The 27887-nt window shown below is 46.1% G+C and overlaps 1 protein-coding gene across 1 annotated transcript in view; it reads right to left on the bottom strand.

Annotated features, from left to right (window-relative positions):
* Positions 1–27887, bottom strand: part of GRIK4 (glutamate ionotropic receptor kainate type subunit 4) — a 128402-nt gene that overhangs the window by 40889 nt on the left and 59626 nt on the right. The window contains exons 7-11 of the mRNA XM_044439488.1: positions 26751–26912; positions 15803–15955; positions 15036–15140; positions 4709–4816; positions 2755–2958 (exon numbers count right to left, since the gene is read on the bottom strand). Coding sequence (XP_044295423.1) covers positions 2755–2958; positions 4709–4816; positions 15036–15140; positions 15803–15955; positions 26751–26912 — 732 coding nt within the window. The remainder of the gene's footprint in view (positions 1–2754; positions 2959–4708; positions 4817–15035; positions 15141–15802; positions 15956–26750; positions 26913–27887) is intronic.

Raw genomic sequence — 27887 nt, 5'->3', positions numbered from 1 at the left:
ATTGTTTCCTCCTTATTTTCACTTGCTTGGAATGTCTTTTTCAGGGATAAAAAAACACATGCTTTGGGTTTTCATCTCATTTTCTTGTTGACTCCCAAGTAAAGTACAACCAGAAATAGATTTGGATTAGCCAAGTGTGGGTTGCTTTAGCTGTGCCAGCTTCAGGTGTCTGAGGGACCTTGGCCAAGGCATCGTCAGTGGGGCCCAACCCACACTGACTCCACCCCCTCACTGTCATGGGCACCAGATACTAACACTCTTCATCTTTTTCTCACCACTGCTGTCTTTTGCTTGTTTGGCAGGCAGGGAGCTTCCTTCTCTCCACCACCACTGCCTGGGCCAGAGCGAAAGGCAAGCAAAAAGCAGCTGCAGAGGAGACACAAGACCACCAGTTCCCCACTCTTCACACCAAGACCTTCAGTACGGATTGTGCACAGCCATCCCAGAGGTAGGCACAAACCTGGGCAAGAGCTGATCTGTGCAAGCTGTTCCTGCCACACTTGTCTGCAGAATGGAGTAAAATACTTCAAGCAAGCAAAGAAAGAAATATTCACCAAGATGACTAAATGGAACCTCAGTGTCCAGGTCACGATAGCTCTTGAGCACCAGGTGACGTGAGAAGACTCCTACAATCACGCCGTGATTGAGGGCTTCCAGAGACATATGGCCGGGCTGCTTTTGGATTGCACAGGCCCTGAATCTGCTCTAGCACTTCTTCTGTTCTCTCCCATTAACTGCCATATGACCATTTTTGACACGCATAAATCCCATCTTGACTGCGTACAAGTGACCTGGACTTATGAGCAATGGGATGCCTTTGGTTTTGCTTTATCCACTCCTCATTCTTCAGGTCAGGCTTCACCTTTCCCTCCCTCTCACTGCCCATCTGTACATTACAAATGATGGCTTAAATAGATTGCCTCTAAGAAGGGGGAGGGTGAAACACTTATCTCTGCAAACATGCACTGCTAGTGCTTTCACTGCACAGCACCACACAGCCACTGTTCCTTTGTTCCCCCTTTTGTTTGGAGACATCACACACTCCTTCATGACTGTTCCTCACTTCCTTGAAGAATGGCTGCAAACCTGTTTATCTATTTAAAAATCTAAACTGACAGCCCAAGGCATTGGCAAACGTTCCGGCAACAAATAGAAACAACAGACGGCTGAAACACCAGCTGGTATTTTTATAGCCTTTATTAGTAGGGACTTCTGCTGAGCTGTACTCCCTTGTGATGCTTCCCTACTGCTTCTCTGCATGTCCCTCCAACACTGCTGTAGAAGGTCCATCAGACCATAGGTCCATCTAGTTCGCAGTGGGCAGTTTCTCTAAAGCCAGACTAATGACTTCGGGAAGTCCGCAAGGACTGCTTCAAGGCTGGGTCTGTCATGATCTCCAGTACAATGAAGGATGAGACACTGGCTGCCTCTTTAGAAGAAAGGTCCCAGCAGAACCTCTGCTTCCAGCACCTTGCAGGAGTCTCAGGTCACAAAGTAGGACCTCTCTGACTGTAGCAGTTCCTCCGGGACCTACTAAAGGCTTCAGTAGACGCTAGGTCCTTGCTGAGACAATATCTTCCTATTGTCATAGTAAAAAAAAGATTTCTAGCCAGCAGGGCCCACTTTGAGCTGTCCATGGTTCTGCTCACGCCTCTGCTTGTCTTAGTCTGACTTGCCATCAGATTCTACCAGCTTCTCCTGTGAACCTCAAGGAATGGGACAAGGACTCTCCTCTTCTGCTCTCGCCCAGCAACTAGTTTTCTGTCAGAGGCATATTGCCTCTGAAACTGGATGTGGAACACAAGTGCCATCCGTTCTTGCCTTTCCTGGCAGCTGTTCCAGCAGGGTTGCTCACACTAACAAAATGAGAACTAATGACTGGGAAGGAACCAAGGCTGTGACAACGAGATCTAGGCTGTATGTGATGAATGCAAAACAGAAGCCTGGATTCATAAGAATGGAAATACTGGAGTGGGAAGGAGCTGCCCCTCTGGTTCAGCACAAGTGACTTAAACCTTCTGACCTTTACCAAACTGGTACCTTGAGAAAACCCTTGCCTAATAAGCACATCTGTGCATCAGGGAAGAAACAACGTTATTTCAAATACATTTCTATGAACTGTGATGGCATTCTGACTTGCCTTTCAGCAAAAGCAGAGTCCCCTTCCTGGCAGATACAAGTCCTGTCCTGTGGAGCAAGTCCTGTTTTGGAAACTTCCACCTGAGTGGCTCAGGACTCAACATGCATACTCTTTGCTCTCTCCTCCATTTAACTCAGCTCTCAGAAGTGAAACACTGGCAGCAGGCCTCATGTTGATATTTATTTATTCATCTATCAACATAATTATCAACATGATTATGCATCTCTGCCCTGCTTTTCTAGCACTAACATACCCAAACAGTCAAAAAAGCCAACAACAATAAAATAGATCAAACGCTTTGTAAAATTAGCAATAAGTGACAACCATAAAAAGTTAGCGTCCTTTTTTATGCTGTGAGTGGGAGAGTTCCCATTTGAACGCTACTTCAACAGAAATGTCCCAACGCACAGAGGATGCCAGGATGCCGGGGAGAGGGTTAATTTCGATCTCTCGTCCACAGCAGGTAACTTTCCTATGAGTAGAAAGCATGCATTCTAGGGAAAGTGCTTAAATATGAGTTGATCCCTCACTTGCAAATGTAAAGGAGACACTGCACCACCTGAGTCTGGAACCCATGCAAACTGGCTGCCGGTTTTTAGCGTGAAGTCACTCACCCGAGCAATCAGCTCCCCGACCATGCCAGTCCAGGTTCCATTAGCCTCGGGGACACCATACACTCCATCGCCAACTAGGTGGATCTTGTATTTGAAGTGCAGAATCTCAGCCAGCTCCTTCAGCATGTCCATGCAGAAGCCCTCGTAGCGGTCATTCCCTTCCAGCTCTTGGTGATTGCTCTTGAGCATTAAGTAAGGGTTTTCCTGCATCGAAACTGGGCAGCTGTCATTCCCATCTTAGCCATGGAGTCGCAACAGCACTAGATTTAGCACAAATTGGAAAGCAGGGCCGGGTGATGCGATGGACTTGCAGGGGAGCACCAGATGGGGGATGAGCCTCTGGAAAAGGATTCCCCAGACTCTCTCCTCCCTTTCAAGCGAATCTGGGATGTCAGACCATATCCAAACAGACAATCTGAGTTGGGCAGACTGAAAGCCATCTCATTCAGTTTAAGTGGCACTCCTATTTGGAATGTGCCCTTCGAGGGCTACTCAATTTGCTCCAGCAAAAGTGAGAAGAGCGGAGCTTCTGATGAGATTCGCAGCATCATGAGCAAGACTGAGCAGGTGAAAGAGCTGCAAGCAACAACAGCTACAAGCAATACGTGAATGAATATAGGAGGACCCCTGCAGGAGCAGACCAAGGGCCCACCCAACCCAGCATTTTGATGACACAGTGGCCCATCTGCTGCCCAAGGGAAACTCACAGGCAGGGTGTGAGTGCGACAGCAACCTTCCACCCATGTTCCCCAGCAGCTGGAGTGCTGCCTCTGAACCCAGCCATCCTAAGCCATCAGGACCACTGTTCATTGATTTCCTCCTCCAGGAATTTGTCCAATCCCCTTTCAAAGCCACCCAAATGGATGGTCATCATTACATGGCCCACATGACTGGGGACTCTATTGCTGGTAATCCACTGATTGAGCCTGGGTATCAGCAGCAGCAGCAGCAGCAGCAGCAGCAGCAGCAGCAGCAGGAGGAGGAGGAGATGTCTTCAGGGCAGCAAAAGAGAATCAAAGAATAGTAGAGTTGGAAGGGGCCACCAAATCCAAGCCCCTAGGTGAGGCTGGCTTTATGTTAGTCCGGGTATCTCTGGCCTTAGGCAGTGATGGGAGAACAAGACTGCCTAAGTCCACAGTAACCCTTTGGCAAATGTTGACATCGCTGCACCCCTTTCAAGCAGTTTGATAAGGGAGGCTTCCCTTCCCCAAAATGCTGAAGAAGCTCTCAGGGGCAGGACAGCAGCCAGATTCACAGCTCACAACCTGCCAGTTCCCCAGGCATTGCTGAGCATGTACAGCTGACTGAATCCTTGCATCTCTGCTCTGTGTAATTGCATCCGCAGAGTCTTTGGTTGGGAAGCATCTCAGTCTGAATACAAAGTTCTGCTGAGCCTGGGACTGAACAAACCATGCCCAAAACATAAACACGGATGGAGCCCTCCTGTGTGTCGTTGGGGAGCCTAGAGAGTGGGAATTGCTGAAGGAAACCGAAAAGCCTTTGGTCATGCTGGGATATGAGTGGGGCAAGGAAGTTCTGCAGCATCCATATAGATCACCTCCTGGATGACTCAGATCATATCCATCTTCATCCCAGCAAGATATTTTATATAGTCAGAAACGGTGACCCACCATAACCCAGCTGTGCCCGTATCCCAAATGACATTTGGAGGAGAATTTACAGCTGTGATTCATCTCCCTTCCAGTCCTTTTCCAAGCCACTTCTGACCACATCAAAAATAATTTCCATATGCCATGCCGATGTGAGTTTAAATGCACTGTCATAAACAGTATTGAGCATGGCAGTTAATGGCTTGATTGTCTGTTCCTTCAGGAATTCAGAATGCAATGCGATGAATGGCGTGTGGCACGGGGACAAGCAGAGGCTAATATATCGAGGCTGGGCTGGAACTGCCTGGGCAGAAAAGGAGATTGCCATGAACTTCTATGCTTACCAGGATAGTGGTGACAATGAGTGTGGTGTTGAAGAGGCTCTCTGACACATTGGAAGAGAAGATCTGCTCATCCATGGTAAGACCTTTGGTAACATGCCAGTGACCGATCTGCAGAAAGGAAGATCAGGATGGTCTCATTTACAGTGTGAATTGCTGCCTGCTTCATGGCCATGCTGAATGGCAACCATTGAACCGGCCCCGTAAAACACAGTTGCAGACACGCCATTGGTTTTATAGCACACCCCACGAATGCTGTACCGAAGAGAGCGAAATTAGCCGCCACTTGGCTTTGGCAGAGTCAGTGAGCATTAGGGTACAAAAAGGCTGTCCTGCTATAGGCCCTGGTTCCAAGAGACGCATGGAAAATGGAGCTGGGGCTTCCCAACACCCTGAGCCGGATGCTGAGGAGCTTCTGCAAGGCAGGCAGCTGCGGAGGGAAAGTTGGCACGATGGTGGAGGAGGGCTCTGCCCAGAACCAAACATCTCTTCAGCCCCTCCAGTGCTCCGTGGGATCCTAGTGAGTTGCTCTGGGGCTAAGACTGCACTGCATGGTCCTGTTCCACCACTAATGGCCTGGATCGCCTCTCAATTGTTGCAGCGGGAGATTAATTAACCCTTTCTAAATGACACCATTCAAGCTAATCAGCCCCAACAATCCAACACGGAGTCTAATCCGCCCTATCTAAGCTTCCATGCTATTCTTAATAAAACTAATTTACACTCTCCAGCAGCAAGGGAATGGAACCATAAATCCTTCCTGACATGTCTGAAAGCCTAACTTTCCCCTTTGCGCTGTTGAAAGGGGAACACAAGACCAAGGAGACGTTGTGAGGAGTCCTGAGCTTCCACATCTCCCAGTCTGGGCAGGAGACACTTGGCTATGCTCAAGTCCACTGCTGAGGGGTGATCTGCTAGAACAAAGCAAAAGCATCTGAGATGCAGCCCAGCCCTACTGCGATTGTGACAGCTGGGCTGCGAGTCCAGACCATGTGCCCAGATCCAAAACAAAAACAGGGACTTCCTGGTTTGCCACTCAGCCTCTTAGCATGCATGCAACACCCGCTCTCATGCAACATTTGTTTGAAGAAACTACTAATTAGAGCTATGTGTAAATGTGTAATTAGAGCTAAATTGAATGATGTTTCTATGAACTGTTCCGCTTGGAACAAGGCACTATAATGGAAGATCAGACTTGATACAGAACAAAAGATCTGCCTTCCCAGTGAATCGGGAACTCCCGGATTCAAAGCCCTAAAGAGCATGAGGCTCCAGGCCTCCTTCTGTGCTTTGGAGACCAACCGATCCTGCAACCTCAAAGGATGTCACAAAGGAGAAGATCAAGATCCCTGCTCACTGATACCAGAGTGTTCCACAATCGGGGCGCCACCGCAGAGAAGGCCCTCCTCCAGGTAGTCCCCCCCTCTTGACCTCTTTTGAGGACGGCTCCTGGAGGAGGGCCTCTGACTCAGATCTCAAGAGGATTTCAGTAGCATTCTTTTCAGTAGAATGTTTTCCCAGGGAAACTCACTTCACTCCTCTGTTATGCCCCTTTTTTATTCTACCAGGCATCTGAAGAATTGTTCTTAGTGCCTGGTACTTGACGTTCTGCTGGTTTTATTCTGGGCTGCTGTTATCTTTTAACATGTGCTCTGTATGGTTTTAATGTTTTGTACACTGCCGGAAAGATGGAACAAGTGGGTCCTAGATCAAATCAAGTTGGAACATTCCCTGGAAGCAAAAATGATGAAATTGACGTGTTTACTTCAGGCACTTCCTGAGAAGGCAAGGCTCACTGGAGAGGACATGCAAGGCAAAGCTGGATGAATTAAAGAAGAAGAAAACCACGAGATGGCTCTATTCCATTAAATGCTGAGCAAGGCTGCCAAGGACAGGATGTTTCAGCAGATACTTGTTCATAGGCTTGCCATAAGTCAGAGGCAACTTGATGGCACAAAACAACACCAAATCGCTGCCCAGAGATCTTTATCTATTGAGGTGTTTAAAAGTACTGTACATTAACAAGAGCACACACAGAAATACTAATTAATTCAGCTTGTCCATGCAAGAATAGGTCCTCGCCTGCCATTCCCAAGGCTGATTCTAGCATATACAGGAGAGGAACAGGTGTCCTCTACAGGTATCCTCATCACTAACAGGTAACTTGATGCATTTATCCTTCTTGGGTCAACCCCACTGGCTGCTAGAAGTGGTTTGTTTCCATCCCATCCATGCTCATACATTTTGTTGAGTCTCAAGAGATAATTCCTCAAGAGGAGGAAGCTGAAGTCCACAGTGCCTGAGGAAACTTGGCCTTTGTTTCCAACCATCAGAATGTTGCGAACCTGTCAGCTGACAATGACTCGTGGTTGCACAATCTGAGTATTTTATAATAAGTATATGAAGATAAGACGGAAAGCTGTGAATGCTCTGCTCAGCTCCAGGATCACCACTTGGGTTGTCTTTAAGCACATGCATGTGATGAATCATATGCATCCTTGTGTGAGATGTGGACACATTGGCAACAGCAATATTCTCCAGCAAACGGGGGGAGGACACATCCCTGAGTCAAAACTGCTTGGGCAATCATAAAAGAATGGATTACAGCTGCTCACAAGCTCTTTCCGCACTAGGAACTGTACACTACACCAACTGAACATCAATTTGGTTTGGTGGGGGCCCAACACACACTTTTGTAGCCACTCAAAACCCCACTTCAGTTTAATGTGACCATCGGTTTAAATGGAATTTAAACTCATTTTGAGCGAGCGTGCAATACAAGGGTGGTTTGATGTAACAAAATTGGCCTTAGCTATGCAGAAATTAAATTTTCATCTGTCTCCAGCTGTGACTATGGGCCAAGCCATCCCCTTTTCATTATTTGGAACTCTAGAATACTAAAGGTCCATGTGAGTGTGTGTGTCTGTCTGTCCACCCACGCCAGAGAAGCAAGACCATGGAGCCTAGACATGTGACACTTGGCACGCATACTAAGAAGACACCAACAGTGTGCATCACAGGGCTACCTTGCTTCTGTTTCTGGTGTAAATATTAATTGTAGTTCATTTAAATAAGCCCCTGAAGCTGATGCTTCCAGGAGGTGGCAGGTGACACTAGCCAGAAAATGACTTTGCAGGCCAAACAGTTGGAAGCTGGGGAGATCGGGAAAAGGAAGGATGGCAGTATACAAGCCCTCGCACCGGCAGCTCCCTCCTCAGGAGCGGTGGGCCAGGCAGACCCCTTTCTGAGGGGCCACAGAGGTGCCCCATGGCTAGCTACCCAATGCACAGCCTTATTCTGACCGGCTGGGCATTTTAGGGTCACCTCTGTAGACCCATATGAATGGGTTGCTGTATCGGACTCAAGGGCATTACGGCAGACATCCTGATGCCTTCAGGTTTTGAGACTACAATCCCCAGCCCCCCTAAGCTGCCTGTGATGATAGGGATTGCTGGGAACTGAAGTTCAAAGCATCCAGAGGCCCCAAAATGGGGCAAGCCCTTCTAGGGACCTTAGAAGAGAGAGGGTCATTACCCACCCAGTAACTGCCGTGAAAATCCCAGTGGCCGTGGAGAAAGATGAGCCTGGGGGAGAGGTGGGGACCTGTTTCCTCTTCACACCCAAAATGGGAACCACAGAGAACTTTGGCCTCAGCTCTGGCACCATTCCTTTTCTGCTGCCGTTAGCTTTTCCCATGGGCCCAAACTGCATGCAGAGAAACTCGGCATCTTTACGTGGCCTCTTCTTTTAGACCTTGGGGCTTTCTTTTCTGTGTTTTCACCAACTGATCATTCATTTGTGGTATAACGAATATGTATCACTACTAGAGGGTCCGTTCTTCCATGAAAGGAAGGGGACTTTAGTGGGATGGAGGGCTCTGATTTCATAAGGTCCCTCGATGTGTTCTGGGGGGACACCCTCCCCACACATCCTTTACAGCTCACCCCATTCCTTGGTGTCTCCTCACCCTGGGTAGCATTTCCAGGGGTCTGGAAGGGCTGCTGTGGGAAGGCAGCTGTGGGCGAGCCCATCTTGCCCAGTGCAAAGAATCCAGCCTAAATTCAATAATTTACAGCAACCCGTCATGGACATGGCTTATTTTATATTGTATGTTTGTATTTTATTCTAATGTTTACATTTTTAATCTATGATTCTAATGATTTAACTTATTGTTGTAAGCCACCCCGAGGCTTCGGTGAATGGGGTGGCATAAAAATGTTTTAATAAATAAAATAAATAAATAAATTCCACATTTGAAGCCAGGATGCAAAATAAAGTGCGGGTGTTCCCATGTATATGAACCTGAACTCTGGAGAAAGGTGGGAAGCAAGTGGAATAAATGGGTAATAAGAATGGCTTTGATATGTAGTAATTATGTAGTGCTTGCCCAAAGCGACCCACTCCAAGCTCTCTCTAATCCCTGCAATGACCTTATGAGCTACACCATTATCGAGGATAAGAGCCCCTAATTAAGGCTGGAGGCGCCAACAGCTTGCCCAGGAACACCCAGAGACTTTGCTGCTGAGTGGAGGTTTGCTTGTGGCACTCCCCGGCTCACACCTCCTGCTCCGAGCCACCGTGTCCCCCCAGCCCCTCTTCTCCACAGAGATCATGAACCCTCTGCAGCACACGAGCCGTTTCTCCCACAAAATCAGCAGTTTCAGAAGAGATTAGCTTTAATTTTGATCACCCTCTAGGTTTGCAATTTCTTCTTTCCCTGCTGGCATGCTGAAACTAATTGGCTACCACTGCCACACCTCTAACAGAAGAACCGATGTGACCCATGCCTGCATGACAGCATCCAGGCCAAAGACGTCGCTGCGCTCAGCCTATTCTGTCTCCTGCTGTGCCTGGCCTGGCCTGGAGCACACGCTCTCGAGGACACAGTGATGATGCTAATAGTCTCCCAACATCCTCTGTGTCTCCACTTGGAGGCATCAGAGGGTCCGAGCACACCGGATATCTTCCCCTGGTTGTGGGGCTACAGGGCACATCACATATTCCACGCACCATATGAGGCTCTCTCCTCTCCCTCTGAAAAGCCCGCAGCTGCTGCACTGAGAGGCAGAACACACACGAGGGTCCCCTGCAGCTGGACTCTTCCCCCAGACCTTTCTGCCTCCCCTCTCCTTTGCCTGGTTCCTCCTCTTCCAAGCCCTGAAGGAAAATTCGTCTCTGTCAGTGCACCTAGCTACTCCTGTTTAAATGTGATTCGCAGCAATCACACCCTGGAGAGGGGATCCAGCTCCACCCAAGGCACTAGGGGATGGAGGAGTCCTCAAGCCATTCCCTGATGCGCTTTCTGTGCTTACAGCCACACATATGCATAGAGGGGGAACTTGCAGCAGGGCAGCCATGCTGCCTGCAATTAGGCTAAATTTCTTTCATGCTCATAGCATATTTGTTATGACAGCTCCTTCTCTTTCCCAAAGTGTAGTGCAGTTGTGGAAATGGGGCAGAAAAGCAATTACCATTTGCTTTTGAAGATATTTTTTTCATCCCTAACAAGAAGAAACTATTTTTGCTCCAGATTTAGTGAAGCAAGCATCTGCTTATCTGGTCCAAAGAGAATGGATTAGAATCTCAGAAAACAACAGCAGAATGGATGTGGCTGCAAGAATACTGGCCTGAAACTTGCACTGGGGAGAGTGGATAGTAATTGTTACAGGGATGATAAAAGCTGGAATCTTGCATTTCCTGTCAGTTTTAGGGAATATTTTATTATGGCCTGCTAAATATGTACAAATATTTTATTATGGTCTGCTAAATATGTACAAATGATTTGGGACTGGTGGATCTGTCAATCCTTATCTCAGATTCCGAGATCAAAGTCATTCTGCCCCATTTCCTCATGAGTTTGCAGCTTTCTAATAATAAAATCTGTACTGAAATGTGTTCTTTTTCATTCACACTTTCCATAATGTATGTCTTTTCCCCCAAATACATTAGAAGAATGAAATGATGCTTTGGGTGCACTTTTTCCTAATATATGCACACTTATGTGCAGACAGACAGTGTCAGAAAGTGTGGAAAAATACGAATTCTAGAAAGCAACTCCAGCTTGACTCAGTGAAGGATCCAGAGATACAAGCTGGCTAAATCCATGAACAAACCCAGCCATGATAGAGTGAAGGTCTCACTCATTGCTACAAAAAACCAAGGATGATTAAATGTGCATTATTCTGACTGCTGGTGGCAGCTGCTAGAAAGCTAGTGTAGACTGAGAAGAATATCTGGGTACCACTCTGTGAAGATGCTTCAGGTAATTCCATCTTCCAGATGTTGGAGAACATTTCTCCAGCAGGAAACAACCACAGCTTTGAAGAGCGGGGTGGGACCATCAATGCAGTATCTCTCAGGCAACCTAACTAAGTAGGCAGTGGAGTCCAGATTCCACCAGAGGATGTATTTCCAGCACCAGATTTCATTTTCAAGAAATGAATCCAGAGACCTGGCCTTTTTCTCATTGTCGTGAAGGCAATGGGTTTGCACCTGACTGTGGACAGGGAGAATGTCTCAGGTGGTGGGAGATTCCTTCCCAAATAAACTCAACTAGTTTAGACAAAATAAGAAAGTATGCTGGGATCTGCTATGCAAATATATTAAATATTAAATCATTTAACGCTCTAGGTTTCCCTGGCCAACAGCTCCGAGGAGAGAGATGAAAGGCCTTAAGTGGTGCTAATTTGCTTGCTAGCTGAAATCTGGATCAGTTGCAAGATTCACGGAATTTTCTATCAACGCTGATGAGCAGGAACCCCTGGCGATTCAGGGAGAAGCAGAGAGACAGCCCACTGGGACTAAATGGAGATTTCCCTCCCACCTGAGAAAGGTAGCAGGGATGCTTGGAGCAACCTGGAATAACATTCAGCCGGCCCGGCCCTTGGGAATGGCTTGTCCTTGGGACATCGGCATGGGATTCTCCCTCAGCAAGCTGTTGCAGTGGCTTAGCCAAACAGTTCCTAATTATATTTATTTTAAAATAATAGCACTAAAATTTCTCCAGAGCTGACTATGAAGGAGAAAAGGGAAAGCTAATCAGCCGTTCTATGGCCCATAAATTAAGGTTGCCATTAAATGTTGGCTCGGGGAGGGGAGTGAGAGAGAGGCTTTTAATTCTGACCGAATTCACAGGTGTTTTTCTGCCCACCACTGAAGCACCGCCAATGCGAATGGCAGCCCAAATTGAGCATCTCCTTTAAAGTCATTGTCGCATCTCCCTATTTCATGTCAGCCTTTCAGCTCACTGTCCCTCGCTTTTAAAAATGGGGCTTGGGGGCTGTTGGTATGGATCAGCAGAGCAATTGTTACCAGGCTGTGCCACCACCTGCACACACAGTCTGAGGTCCATCTGAAAGTGTGAAAAGCATCTCTGAATGGTACCCAGAGTTTCTTTGAGTAGGTGGGCTGAGGGGAACTCTCCATCTCTTTGTTAGTGAGATGCCCTACCCCAGCCATGAACATTCACTTCATGCAGGGAGGTTTCTTTAGTGCGCTCTCTCTCGCTCTCTCTCTGTGTATGCATGGTTTTCAAGTACCTCACTACCAGGTTTTATGAGACCTACTGTGGCCGAGTGGATAGGATGTCATTATTATTTTATTTTATTTAGTTGTGGTGGTCTCTTTTGCTTAGTTCTCCACAGTAAGCTTCTTTTAGCAGTGTTACAACAACACAGCCAAATGCGACTCACGAGATAAATACAGGGTTGAAGGAAGAGAAGAGAAGAGCAGCAATACAATTCAGTGCAAAGTGATGTTTAGATTCTGCCTGCTTCCTGAAAGCCGGTGGAAGAGTGCTGAGCCAGGCGACTTGGGCAGAGAGTTTCAAAACTGGGTGCTACCCCTGGGAGTCTCCAATGCTCTTGGCTTCCCACCATAGTCCAGGGGGTAGGGAGCATGTCCTGGAATGGCCTTAATATACTGTGAGGTGGGAGATGAATGGAAAGCAAGCACTGAAGGCTTGCTGTGTGCTTGCACCACTGTAAATTCTCCACATTACAGTGATCTCTCTTCTGCCTGCCCCAGTATTCCCTTTCCTCCATTATTTATCAGCCGGCTGCATTATTTAAGCCACAGTAACACATAACTGCATGGCACAAAGTGTGTGTATTCAGCACTTTGAATATGTAAAGCGTCCTAGCGTTGTTATTAATAATTTGAGAGGCTCTGAAGGCGTCTAGGCTACAATTTGAAGAGAAAATGATGGGCTGTGCTTTGCTGATTGACGTCCTGTCGAGGACGGAAATCCAGGCAGACGGGAGGCAGCCAAGAGAAAGCTGCTGAGAGGAACCGTTCTAGTCCGTGGTGCTGCAGAAAGTCTCTCTCCAGCAGTCGCTTGGCCTGGCCTGACCACTAAGAATGGAAGCTACTTAAGAGGCAATCGTGGATGCCTATGGTGCAGCCACCTCTCCACTGCCTGCAGAGGGGAAGAGGTGCTGTGGATCCTCCCCGCTGATCCCAGCTGGATGTGGGGCACAAGAGACAGGAATGGCAAAGCAGAGATGTGCTTAAGACTGGAGTTGCCTAGCCAAGTTGCTAAGCAGTTTCTGGAGGAAAAAAGCACCTTGGAGGCTTCAGAGATGCTGCTATCCCCTCAAAAGGGACGCTGCTATGAGCTTGGAACCTGTTCTCCGGAATGTGTTCTATGACTCCCACATCAGTGGTGCTCCTTGCCCTTTGCAGCTTTTATTCTGAGCTGCAGGAACTTCTTCACGGTGGAGAAGCTATTTTGGGGATGGATGGAGCTCAGCATCATGGATCGCTCCCAGGAAGCCCAGAATAAGAACAGCCATGGACCAAGGACCCCCTCTTTCTGGCTCTCCTTCCATGGTTGGGTCCATTCCAGAGCTGAAGGTGCTGTGACCCTACCTTGGCAGAGAACAATTAACAGAGAACAAAAAAACAGCCCAGGTTTTCTGCAAGTGCTTCAAAGTCACAGATTTTGAGACTGGCTACAGATTTCAACACATCTTTTAAAAGTGAGCTCCTAGTCTTTTGGAGGTAGAGAGTAGAGAAAAGTCCAGGCTCTGGTTAGAGGAATCTCAGAAGCTGGAGGAGGGATTCGTGTGATCTCCAATGTCTGTCTGGAGGACTAGATTCCTTCCTGGTTCATGCCTCTTCCAGTCAGTAGCAGGAGCAGAACAAGTATGCAGATTTAGGTGATATTATGTAAATTTGCATCACTGAGACAGGTTGCACAATCCAGCTTGTCTTGGCACAGCTTTTGCTTTCCCTTGCAGTACAGAGGCCTTGTCTTGCTCACTTTTACTGCACGTCACCAACAGAGATATCTCAATAATGCAAGAGCAGCTGGAATGAAGTCTGTCCCTCCCTTTGTCCTGGCCCTAGAGGCAACCCACAGACTCCTCACTCTAAACCCCTGGATTGAAAATGAAAGAAAGAGATTTCTGGAAAAGTGGAAGTGGAATCGCACAATTCTGGGATGGGGGAAGCGTTTCCCCAAGAACAAGTCCCTTTGCTGACATTCTGCTTAAAGGATTATGGAAGTGGTGGACAATCCTGCGCAATGAGCAAACGCTATAATTCCATCCCCAAAGCCACTCTCTGAAAGGCAGCGCCTGTTAAGCTGGAAGGATAAAGAAGAGGAAACAAAGAAGGAAAGGAAACAAAGATGGATCAGCACTGCAGGGCTATTGCAAGCTGCTAATTCCACAGATGCTTGTGCTGCTTAAGTTAGCAGTGCTGGGAGCGTTCCCACAAGGGCTACCCAGTTTTTCTTGGGGCAGAGGAGGAAAGAAGGAAAGAGAGAGCATCTCGCCTTTGCTTTTGGTTCTGTGCTGCCCCCAAAGCACCCAACTTTGTTCTGCTATTAAAGGGGGCACCACATCTCTGGGGAGGCTTCCGGGAGCTAACCTGGCCGCACTCCCCAAGTTGGCCAGTGCAAGTGCCACAACTGAACACGGCTCAGTACTGCCTGGTTGGAAAAATGGAGCACGGATCTAAATACACAATCTCGGTTCTTGCAGAAGGGGGCCATGTCCTGACCTTTGCCAAGGCTACTCACAAGTTCACAAACACCAACACCCGTTGCTCCTCTGGAACAGCAGAAGGGCTGAACCAGTGAGCTGGGAAATACCCCGTTTCAGTGCCACCTCAGTCACCACATGGCCACTAGTTAGAATTTTGTTCTCTTCAGACTGCCTGCATGGACATTCATCTATTCTCCACCCCACGCCTGGACAGTGTTCTTCTAGCAGGACCAGAACATCTTCATGGAAAACATGACCATGGTGACACCACAACACCAGGAGGGAAGCCAAAGGAAAAGAGGTGCAGCAGCAGCGTGGGCTGGAGGTCAGCATCTCCTTACCTGCCTGAAGCCAGTCCTCGTGTACTGCAGAATTTTCAGGGCATAGTTCGATCGCTGGCCTTTGCTGTTGAATTCTATGTGGCCGGTGAGACCTTCCAATTCTACCTGTCCAAGAGAGGGTGAGTTGCAGCACCAAACACAGACTGCCCTCCACATAAAGCCAAGCCAAGGGCTTTGGACACCTACCCATGCCATTTTCATTCAAGGCTAGAGAGTCGAGAATATTTTCAGACAACTTGTTGGAAGGCAGCCTTTCATAACGCGCGTTTCATGACTGATGCTTCCTTGATCCCTGCACATAAGGACTATGTGGAGGGAGAAAGAAGAAAGGCTGGGGACTTTTGTTAGGCACTGGGAGGGAGAAAGGTTGGAGAATTTTGAAGGATAACTGAATTTAAATGCAACACCACTGACAGCAACTTAACAGTAAACTACCCATCTAGGGGAAAAAGGGAGAAAGATGGCGCTTTCTGCAGTCCCCTCATTCTGATATTTCTTTTTGGGCCTAGGCAGACCACCAGAGTGACTTTTCCACCAGCTCAGCCTGAAACACACTTGCAAATGCCCCTCTGGTGTGGAAAACCACAATGAAGGCCCAGAAAAGCTCTCAGAGGGGCTGATTCCACCAACCAGGCAGTGTCAGAACATGCTATTGCCATCCTGTAAGGATTCCTGCTTCCTCGCAACTCTCTCCGAGGCTCTTCCATTCCTCTCCCCCATCACATGCACACACCCTTCCAAATGGCCCGTGCTCAATCCTTTCTCACCATCCTCAGGTAGTTCATCAGGCTGGTGCCGTGTTGCCAGATCTGGGCAGAGCCGCAGGACAGCGGTTTCACACCAATTTCCTGGCTCCGGTTCAGCTCCTGCACTGCGCTCACCACAGCGTAGACGGCATCGAACAACAAGGCCGACGACAGCTGAAGGGATTGAGGAGAGGAAAGGAAGTTTCACTGGGGACGAAAGCCAGGGATGATGGGAGGAATTTCTCAAAATATAAATTTAGCTTAAAAAGCAAGAAGCAAATGAATCCAAAACTGGAAGCATCCTGGAAAGTGATATTCATAGGGTACTAAAATAAGGTAAAAGAGGCAGATAATGGGCAGCACAACCATAGGGTTCTGTAGACAGCCAGAGGACTTTTTGGATTCCCAGCTACGCCATTGGAAAATTGCTCTGACTTCTTGGCCAATCCCCTTCGCGTCTCACATCTGGCATGGAAAGAACCATGCTATCTGTTTCTCTGAGTCCACAAGAGCAATCTTGGAGAAGGACTTTTTGGGGACGTTCCAGGGGAAAGGGTGGGGAGAGCACCCACCCCATCTTGACAAGGCTTCCGCCTCCTTTCTCTCACTCCAAATAACTCACCTAGATGGCCAAAATCAGCTAAGTGCTTTGCATGGCTCAGATGTCACTCCAAGGTATGGCTGAGATTTGTGCATGAACTGAGGAAGGACAAAGGTTGTCCAAGGTTACTGCAGAAAGAACAGAGATATTCCAAAAGAGGCCACTTCTCTTGGAAGAAAAGCAAAGCTCTTTCTGGAAGATGCCTGGAAGCTCTGCTTTGGATCCAAGGGAAATGCAGTGGGTCTCTCTAAGGAGCCAAGCACTTTTTGCTGTGGCACCAGCCTCTTGGAAGCCCCCTATCCCTCTGCCCCTGAAGATGCCAAATTCAAGCTTGGATTTTAAGGAAGGTCTTGAGCATGGACTGAGTGCCACCAGTTACTCATTTTTCCCCCTCTGCTCCCGTGTTGGGAATGAAGTCTCCCTTTGTTCTGCCACTGCATTGTTTTTGTCAGGTTGTTGATTATTCCAGCTGTTAAATTATTTTATTCTGTCATCACCACCATCATCATAACCAATTGCACTTCATCGTTCTCCATTTAGTTTAATCTGCTTGCAAGCCACCCCAGTTTCTATCTGAAGGGAGGGAGAAAATACAGACAATCAGTATTTCACAAGTAGAGCGGAGGGGATGGGAAGCAGATAAACAATTTTGTAATATTGTTTAAAGAGCCTCTGTAAAACTGTCTCCCACTTAATTAGAGAGTAAAAGCAGAGGCATTAGATTTTAGTGTCCACTGTGCAATGGGGAAAATAGTGCAAGGCACTCCTGCCCAGTCAGAGAAGAGAGGGCGACAGCCCATAACATCTTCAACATCCAAAAATCTTATTTAACCGTGTGGGTGTGATGTCCTACCAATATTTTCACTTGCACTGAGTCACTCTGAGACAGATTATGGTCTAATGGATATATGGATTTTGTCGAAATCCCTTCTCAGCAGCCATGTCCTAAGTCTCAAAGAAGCCTCCCAGAGTTCATCTTGGGGCTCAGTTCTATGAATGTTCAGACAAGCCTAAAACCTTACAACCCCGAGTGGTCCTCTGCCAGCAGGTGATCTGGGCTGTGCAGGGAAACGCAGCTCTTTCCTAACCATTCCCAGGATGGCACCCTTGATCATAAAGCCTGACATTATTTTGTAGCATCGTGACCATTTCTCCTTTGTTCCATCCTGTTTCATGCAAAATTCTTCACACCATGTTAAATCTCTTGGCTGATGTATGAAAACTTAATTTAAAATATCAGACTTGAAAGTATTGATACTAAGGAAGCACCAAACCTTGATGAAGTAACATGGAACTCTTTATTATTTATATATTCATTATGCACCACGAAATCCTTAACTCTAAAAAGGAAAAATGCCCACAAAGGAAAGCCTAAAATGCTTTCTTAATTAAATTTAGAGTCCAATGGAAATACACCGCAGTTCAGTTTATTTCTGCATTTATCCCAGGCTTTCCAGAACTCCAACAAACTGCTGAAATGGCCATTGGCATTTATATTTATTGATATAAGGATTTTCAAAGGATTGATAGGGATGCACCGTCCAGTTAGTAATGCTGCAAATACCTGAACTGGGAACAGTTGACATGTTCAGTTAGGTTCACATAATGTGTACCCTGACTATGAAGTGAGCACTGCAACACACAAATACTTCTCCAGGTCTTATTTCACCTTTGCCAGAGAAGTGTTGTGGCTGGAAGAATTCATTCCAGTTAGTAGAGAAAAAAATCAGGATTTACCCAGTTCCTATTTTCGAGATTGAACATGGACTCGGACACACTCTGCGCCTGAAGTCCATGCATTGCCAAACTTTCAGTGTGATTTGTGGACCAGAAAAAGAAAATGGTACATACAGGGTGCGCATGTTTGGAAAATGTGCACAAGTCCATGAGAATGCATGCATGGCCAAGAGTGCACAATCCATGCATAAATTTAGGGGGAAACGGGCAGGGCTTATCCCAAAAAAAGGGTGGGGGAAACCTCCTCATTGGATACAGCTGAACAAGCAACAAGAGGACATGAAGAAAACTTCAGCAAGCTCATTCACAGACTCCGTCCCCAGCATGCCATACTAAAAATAGCCCCTGGAAAAGGTGGTTCTCCAAGGGCTACTGGCACTAGAAACTCATATTGATCTAGAGTTACACCAAGCTGTTTCCTGATTGCTTGGAAAATAGCATAACCTGTTTCCAAATCAATCTCAAACCAAGCAGCTTCAGCCTCTGTGGTAACCCATCATACCATAGAAGGTGAGGACAAAGAGGTTCATCTTTTACATCTTTCAACCCCAGTTCATTTTCCTGCTTTATATAGCAATACCACAGTTTCTCCCAATTTCTCCCTTCTTAATAGGTACTCATGGATATCCAACTGGCAAGAGCGAAGACTGCTCAAGGCCAATGCATAAGTAACCAGTGCTATGACTTTGGTGGAGAAACTGATTGTTAGTGGATTCCCAACCATGTTTAGGTATTTGATGCCTAGAGATGGGACCACACCAGTTCTCATCTTTGGAACCATACAGATGGGAACTTGCTTTCTTAAAAGTGAGAATGAATGATGGCATTCTAAATATACCGAATCAAAAGTAAATCCAATTAAGCTGAGATTCCAAATTTGGTGATAAGTTCTAGACATGTTTTCTTTACCCACATGGAATTAACTATGTAGAGATGCTCACTTATACAATTTCTTAAAGAGTGTCAGGATCGGTACCTTGTTAATTCTGCTCTATTCTCTTCCGCTTTATTTTTAGCCGTGACCATTCCTTCTAAGCCCATGAGCTCATTTTGTGGATGGATATTTTAATTCTTGACACATTCAACTGTCTAGGATCGTTGCAGGACTTTTATCTGACAATACCATCTCAGCAATATAACTCACAATACGTGTTGACGGCCCTGGGTAAACCCATTTGCTTCTAATCACACCTATTTATTCCTTTGGTCTCATGGGGTACTTTTCATCCTTCCCATCCATGACTTCTTTGGTGATTTCTGTTTTTATTTCAAGGCATTAATTGGTCATTTCTCTCTCCTCTTCATAGTTATGACTAAGATTTCACCTTTAATTATTGTCACCTCCTGCTTTCCTTCTTATTATTGGTTGTTGTCAGTTCCTTCTTATTATCAGAGCTCCTTCTCTCCTAACAAACCTCTCTCTGCAGAGTGTCTTTCCTCAATTATCATTGAGGGGGTTGAGTGAAATGACTTCTCTTCAAAATCCTTTGCTTCATCTCACCTTCACTGGTGGGTGAATGCAATTACTTTGGAGAATACCTACTGATTGCATCAGTTCTCTTCCCCAGCTTTCCTGTACTCACACCCCCAAACTGTGTGCATAGCTACTTTGTAAAATGGTCTCTGTCTTTTTAAAGTTCATATGGAAAGTAACACATGGCACTCCATTACATGATCCTGAGCTTTGGGTCCCATAAGAATATAGGAGGGTCAAAGACCTATCTGGTCCAACCTTCTGTTCCCTCTGGCTGTCCATAGGATCTCACTGTCAGGGCAGGAGTGCAACAACATCTCAACCCATGTTCCTCAGCAACTCCTGTACATATGCACGCTGCCTCTGGTACTGGAAGTCACATGTAGCCATGAGGACTCAAAGCCATTGATAAAGTTCTCTTCTATGGATTTGCCCAATTGCCTGTTCAAGCCACCCAAATCGGTGACCATCACTCCCTCTCATGGAAGTAAATTCTGTTGTTTAGCTATGCATGGTGCAAGTTTCCTTTTATCCCCCCTGAATCTTCCACTAATCAGCTTCATGGGATGACCTCACAGGGTTGTTTTATGAGTAATGGAGAAAAATGTCTCCCTGCCCACTTTCCTCTTCAATCCTTGCAGAGCTATGAGAAAAAGTGAATGCACCATATGCCAATCCATTTCTTCACAAGAACTAACCCTGCTCCTACCTTCCAGGGAGGATGAAAGTGTGAGAGCAATTGAGAGGGGTTTGGCTCTTTCCCTTTTCAATATAAACCTATTTGGTCATCTATAGTTCAGACCTCCTGTGTTTCACACTGATGCACCTTCCAGCTCTACTATCCCATGATTCTATGATCCTAAGAGGTGGGGTTCCTGTATCCCTTCAGCTGCTGTTGGACTCAAGCTCCCATCAGCCTCAGTTAGCATGGTCAGTGGTCAGAGACCATGGGGCTGTGGTTTAACAGCAGCTGGAAGGAGGCAATTGGTTCTGTCTTGCCCTGAATTGACATCCATCTCTCTTCTTTCTGAACAGCTGGGCTTTATACAAATTTTTGCTCCTCCCTAGGAATATTCCTCCCTGGAGTCGCAATGGAGCTCTCTTGAGGCAATTCTCAGAACGCAGAACCCTTGTTACAGGTGAGTCAACAAGTCCACAACATGTGCCCACCTGAGGCTGACTCCATGAGAACTTCCGAAACAACACTGTGTCAAACATCCTCTAAATCCTGCCTCAAGGGAACTCCATTGCAACGTGCATGAATATGCAAAGGTTACATGCATTTGCCAACTGCCATGACACGATGTAAGTGAGGATATAAATTTTACAAAATTTGGACTTTTCACCCTGCTGGTTGCTATGAGGAAAGGGAAAACAAAAATGCTCTTGCCCTTGAATCAACAGCTGCATGGCTTTCTCTAGTTATGCATACACGATTTTGACGGGGTTTTCAGCATTTTTTTCTCTCCTATTGCCATAAGCAAAATGAGAACTCTGTGATAAATTCTGGAACCCGATTAAGTTTCCCAAGGATTGTTCAGAAGCTAATATTAGAGTCCAAGATCAAGCCAGCCAACATTCAGCTAACCCCAGCCCCCACTCCAAAATTACCTTCCTGAGACATTAGAAGTTTGCCTCATCATCTGTAATTGTCTCCACTCCCTTTTTCATTGCCTCTCTTCCTTTTCTGTGCCGTTAACAATCTCTTACTAGCTACCGCAAATGATGCTTGTAGATCTTAATGAAGCATATGACACTATTGATTGGGATATTCGACTTTGTAGCCTGCAAACATTTACATCCACTTCTGGTGTGTGTGTGTGTGTGGAAATGTTTGCCCAGTGTCTATTTTTGTTTAACTTTATTAGACAAGTTACTCCAAGAAGCGCTATAAAAGTTACACACATGGATGGTGCTAGTGAGTATTTTTCAGTGCCTGCTGGCTGGTATCTATAATGTGAAAACAACAGACAGAAAGAATTCTCAAGTGCTTGGAAAGATTATGTAATTTGCCCAATGGAATTCAGGGAAAAAAAAATCATTTTCCTTCATCAGGGGCCACTTTTTCCAGATACATTGAGAACAGAGTCCTTCCAGTATTTCTTCTGCTTCTTAGCTTTTGATTTTGAAATGCACAATATGGCGTCTCTGTGGGGCAGAGGGCCAGAAACCTATGGGGTTCTCTGGAAAAAGGTGGGGCTGACCAGCCAGATTCTTGAACACAAACCTTCCAAACTTCTATGTCTTTTTGCAGGCCCTGCTTGTGTTCATGCTCAGCAGCAAAAAGTAGTATCTTTGAATACTGTTATGTGTGTGTGTGTGTGTGTGTGTGTGTGTGTGTTTAATCTCACCTTTCATCTGAGGAGCTTGGGCCCCTCTGAACTGCCCTTTCTTGTTACGGTTATTTAGTCTGTGGTTGCTGTTTCCATGTTATTGTCATTTGTGTCACATTTGAGTTACATCTTTATTTTTGATTTCTGAAAACTGACTTTCCTCCCTCCTTGCACGCACACGCTTCTTCTTTGCCATGGTGCGCCATGTCCCAGTTGGCCTTTACTTCCTCTTCCACCTGACCCTGCCACAGCCCACCTCCCCACCCCCGATTTACAGCTCAAGCTCACCTCCCAGGATTCTACCCCACTTCTCCGGGTGACACACTTCCCTCTGCATTCCTGCCCAGTCTCAAGACACGAATTATCTAGCCCCCAGATGTTGAACATCTCTTTTTGTAAGCCACCCCGAGGCTCTTTGCGAATGGGGCAGCATAGAAATGTTTTAAATAAATAAACATCTTTCAGCCTGAAGGACAATACCATTTTGGAGGAACTTCAGAGGTCTTATTCCACTGCTGGACAAGCAAACTGGAAGGCAAAGGAGGAAAAGCCGGAGTACCCATAATATCAGCATACAATAATTTAAAGCTATTTCTGCTGGTAAGTAAGCCTTAAGAGAAACATTCTGACTTTTTTGATTGGGAGAAAATCTCACAAAAGCTGGGAAACCACCAAACAACTGATGGTCATGGGAAAGGGGAAGGGTATGTGGCCATTTAGGGAACACTGAAATCAGATTTGGCCCCTGGAACTGAGGTCCTGCATCCCTGAGCCAGTACCACCTTCTTGGTGAGACTCACCCTCTGGAGGTCTCCCTACTCTCTTTCTTGCTCATCAGCTTTCCAGCTTCTTCCAAATCTCATTTAAAAAACTATATCTCCTGCTCTTTCCAGGCCTCTTAATTGCCTTCTCCCTCTGTCACTATTTATTCGTTAGTCTTATTTAATGCAATAAAGCAATTTGTGATTCTGCTCATATGGCAGGCACCATACACAATTAAGTAATATTTATCCATTAAAAGGCTGTTGCATGGATCCTCAGGGGCTTTTCTGCCACCCAACGGGTGTGAAATACGTTCCTTCCATCTCTCCTGACTCGAGCGTAGATCACATCTTCACCCCCTTTTAAAATTCTCATCCCTTTTCTTGTTGACACTAATAGCCAGTCTGCAAATATCTCCTCATTTTCTCATTAATGCATATTGTTTCACTGCTGTTTGTTTTCCTTTCTTCCCCCTTGTAAAGTGTGCTGATGAATTATAGCTGGCACTGGGGAGGGGCCTGTCTAGCTGAGGCTTCGAGTTTCCATGGCCTGGGGCTACGACAAAAGCACGTGGAAGCAAATCCAAGCAGGCATCCCGAAGGTGCACAGAAAGTGAAGAAACGGGAGGAATCCATGTGTCTTCTCCCTGTGCCTGCAAGCAGGGGAATGTGTGTTATCCCAATGAAACTAACTGGGCAGGAGATTCAGCACAGACTAAAGAAAGGGCTTCTAGGCAAAAATCGTATCTGTCTAGTTTGCTGTCCTCCTCATCTACTTTTAAACCATCTCTAGTTCTTTTTAACACATTGGTGAATAAATTTGTAAATTCGAGTCCATTCTTATTGAGCAAAAAGAAGCACTGCAGCTTCTCACCCATTCCTTGTAACACTGGAGGGAGTCAGAATTTCCATATCACTTCAAATAAGGAACTTTTCCAGCTGTGACCCACTTGGTTATCATTCATGAAGTGCAGAGACAGCAAGTGAAGTTCCTCTTGCATTGAATTTTAGATTGCAGGCTTGTCAGGGCAGAGTCTAATTCCCTTGCACTTCATCAAGTTTTATACAGGGTACTGCCCCATCCATCCATCATCCATCCATCCATCTATCCATCCATCCATCCATCCCTATCATGCTGCCTGGAATGATTTTACTGGCTGAAGTCATCCACACATCTGGAAGGTGTCAGACCCCTGTACACTTGGATAGAACAGCTCATCCCCATAGTCATGGATGGACCATATGATTAGCTCTTGAAGAACCAATTTTCCAAGTGAAGGAAACGTAAAGGTAAAATTTTAATCAGTATTAAGCCCCCAAGTGCTCAACTCTCCAGCATTAATCCTATATTTCCTAGGAAACCACGATAGGCGAGTTTTCAAGGACAGGTTATTTTTAAGTTTTATTCATTTATTTATTGTATCTCTGCCCCCTCCCCCTGCAAATTTAACACGGAGAGTTACATGTGTCCCAATCCAGTGGTACAATCAGGGTTTCTGTTAGTGAAATAAACAGTTAATTATAAACATCTGCTTCAGCCTACATTCTAATTACCTAATCTAGCCATCTGTAATTTTAATGATTTCCCCTGATTTTCTTTCTTTGCTGTGTGATTAATGGGAACTGTGTTTTGAACAAATAGCTCCTCTCCTCCTTTTGCAAACACACTCTACACACTGAGAAGGGGAACACACACCCACACCCACACCTCATTGAGCAGAGCTTTCTCTAGGGGCTCAGATCCTCTGGGACAGATGGGTAAACATGTAAAACCCTACACAGAAACAGAGTGAGTCAGAAGGGGTCTCCCAGGCCATCTAGTCTGACCCCCGGCTCCAGCCGGCTCTGCTCATGACATGCCTACCATGTGCATGTCCAGCCTATCCTTGAACACCCTCACCAATGGGGCTTCCAAGATGGAAAATTCCTCCTGAAAGAAGGTTTTCATGAGCCTTTAGCATGAGAAAACATTGGAACAATTCCCTGTGTGAATGCAATGGCCCTCCTGCCATGGGTAATGAGCAACCCCTACAAACACCTTTCATGGGTGGCAAGAAACAACTGGTTCAGGGCACGTCCCTCCCGTGAAGGAGCCACAACAAATTCTGAGCCAGTTTTCTCCAACCTAGTGCCTTCCAAATGCATCGGGCTACGTCTCCCATTACTGGCTGCTGGCATGCAGGCACTGCTTTGATTCTGCAGAATTGACTAATTCTGGGAGGTGCTTCCACCATGAATATAGAAGGTAGGAGTTGCAGCCCAGCGTATCAGGGGCATGTGTGCCAGGCTGGAGAAGGGCACTTCAGGGGTCCTGGGTGAGAGGCGGAGCATGGATCAGCATGGATATGGATGAAGGTGCTGCCTCCAACATGAGCTCATTCATTCTCTGAAAGTTCCTGGTTTCTGGTTATCTCAGGGATAAACCAGAAGCCTTGGCTCTTTCCTGAAACATCTTTATTCCACTCTGTTGTCAGAAGAAGCCAGAGACTGTTGGAGGACGAGTGTACTAATAATCAGCAACACTGAGGGTACCCAAAGGCAGCTTTCTGATGCTGCTGCAGTCCCCTGCCTGCTGCACAGGTCCCCGTTACTTCCCAAGTCGCTGCATGAGCAGGACCACCAAGTGAGAGTGTTATAGCAAAGCACAGGAGAGCAGCAGCTGCAGCATTTTATAGACACCCCCCCCCCCAAATACACATACCATCTCATCTTGGACATATCAGCACTAGAAATCTAGGCTTCATCAAAAAAAACCCTGATTTGCAAAGAAAGAACATCTCCAGCACCTTTGCAAAAGGGAATTCCTTGGGGACGAATGGCAACAATAATGCTCCTTTTCATTTCTACCTTCTTTGCTATCAGGTCTGACTTCCTGTAAGATGATAACATGTGTAACAACATCCCAAATTAACACATCTCTTTTTGCCTTGTTTCAAAGCAAAGGGTTTGGAGCAGAGAAGCAAAGAACAAAAGGGAGGCAGGCTTCTCTTCCATCAACAATCTTCCTCTTATTCCCCGCAGCTGCCCTTCCCTCCATGATATTCCAGATGGCAACAATGATGCTCCAGATGTGGAATATTGTATTCCAGATGTGGAATACTGAGGGATTCCAATTGTGCCTGGAAAAACTGTGGGGGCCCAAGCAATTGGGGGCGGGGGTTATAACTGCAAAGCTGGCTGGCAGAGGAAGGCCCTTTCTCCACCACATCTTTTCCCTAAGCTTCTCCTTACTCTGCAGAGCAACTGTGATGCTTAAGAAATGGTGTCTGATAACCCACTATCTTAACCTCTAAGTATGGGCAGAAGCACAAGGAAGACTTGCAGGTGGAAGAGAAGATCTGGCATTTGGTTTCAATGAGCTTTGTACAGGTAAGAACCACAGTGGGTTGATGGCGCCCCTTAAGGACAGATGGCACCCCTTCAAGCCAAAAATAAAAATACCATCCAAGTGGACAGGTGAGAAGGGATAAATCTTGTGAGCGGTGTTATTCTCACCCCTGTCCTGGACCCTCTGACATTCATCAGTTGGGTCTCCTTTTCACATTTGTACCTCTCCCCACCCCAGGCCAAGAATAAGGATAGGTGGATCTGCCAGTTTCAGTTTCTTTCAGTTTCTCATTTTTCCAGTCTGAACTTTGGTTCATCTCTAATTTGAGGAATTTCTCTAGCCTTCAATGTGGTTCATCTTGAACACTGAGAGGATTTTATTTTTAAAATTTACATGAAAATTCATGAGCTTTTTGTGCCAATGCATGTATTATGTATGCATTGTCATCTAAAATGCACACCTTTACCCAACAATTTTTCTAAAATAATGTATTTCTGAATATGAACTTTTTGACTGGAGAATGAACCCCACTGCAAAATTTGGAAACATTTGCAAGTCACCACTTTAGGCATCATTTTCTTGGTAGGAGAGGGGTATGAATCAAATGAATTCAAATGATAACGGGGGTTTCTGTTGCACAGTGGTCTAAAAATAAGGAACAAGGTGAGCAGATTTCTTTGCCTCTCTACCTGGACTACATTGCTGGTGGTGTTCCGGATGCAGCTGTTTACTTACTGCTGGTCCAGTAAAAGGAATGTGGTCGCAGTTTTCAAGCCAGGACTGGTTGAGGCTCTCTGCAAACTCTTGGAAGAAAGTATGGGATTGGTTGAAAATAGAAAAGCCCATGATGTTCACTCGATCGTCCAGACGGCTGTCCAGTCGTTGGAGGGAAAACTCCTAATGGAGGCCAGCAAGACAAAGAGAAAGGAGAATTAGGAGGCCTGAAAGACAAGAATGCTTTGCAGGGCAAATGACGGGAGGGGGTTTGGGAAATTGCAAGACTGGTGATGAATGACACAAGAGCACCAAGTACCCCAGATCTTGCTTTATTCCAAACCTCCTTTGAAAGCATCATGATCTCAACCCATTCACACATACACCAGGAGCAGGAGAAGGGCCTATGCAGCCATTCATGGAGTAAGTTCTTCCAGAACAGACGCAACAAAACTGAGAAGGTCGGATCACCTTGCGTCCTTCGGCTGTGGGCAATAGGGCAGCTTCCTTCCACCTGGTGCCTTCCAGATGTGTTTGAACTGCAACTCCAATACTTCCTAGCTATGTAAGTCAAAGGAATGTGTAATGGATTCAAATGAGTTTGGACTTTTATGCTTCTGAGTTGTGGATTTTGCAGCAGACTGACTTTTTCTGAGTCATGTCAATCCTACAGACTAGCAAACTATTTTTTACATGGGAATGGAAGGAGATTTACACAAATACACACCTGTATAAGTGTGTAAGAACATAAACATTTGCAAGAGCTGAGCAGGGCTGTCAAGGGCAGGACTTTTTGGGGGGCATTCATTCTTAGGGTTAGCATAGGTCACAGATAACATAACAGCATCAAACAAACATTTGCAAACAGGAACAAAATTCTCACACATTCCTAAACAAAGCAAGAACAAGAACAGCAGCAGCAACAAAAACATCCAATTCCATCCCTGAGTGGATCACAGAATGAAAGACATGTGAGTAACCATGAAAATCAGGTGACATTTAATATGTGTGTGTGAGTGAGTGAGTGAGAGAGAGAGATTGAGATAGAGAGAGAGAGTGAGAGTGAGAGTGAGAGAGACTGAGATTGAGAGAGATTGAGAGAGAGAGAGAGAGATTGAGATTCCAGGGCAGTGCACTTTAGTCCACAAGAAACATCAG

The sequence above is a fragment of the Varanus komodoensis genome, unplaced genomic scaffold, assembly GCF_004798865.1.
Source record: "Varanus komodoensis strain SLA01 unplaced genomic scaffold, ASM479886v1 scaffold35, whole genome shotgun sequence".
Taxonomy (NCBI): Eukaryota; Metazoa; Chordata; class Lepidosauria; order Squamata; family Varanidae; genus Varanus; species Varanus komodoensis.
The sequence above is the reverse complement of the archived record's forward strand: the minus strand, read 5'-3'. Positions and strand labels throughout refer to the sequence as shown.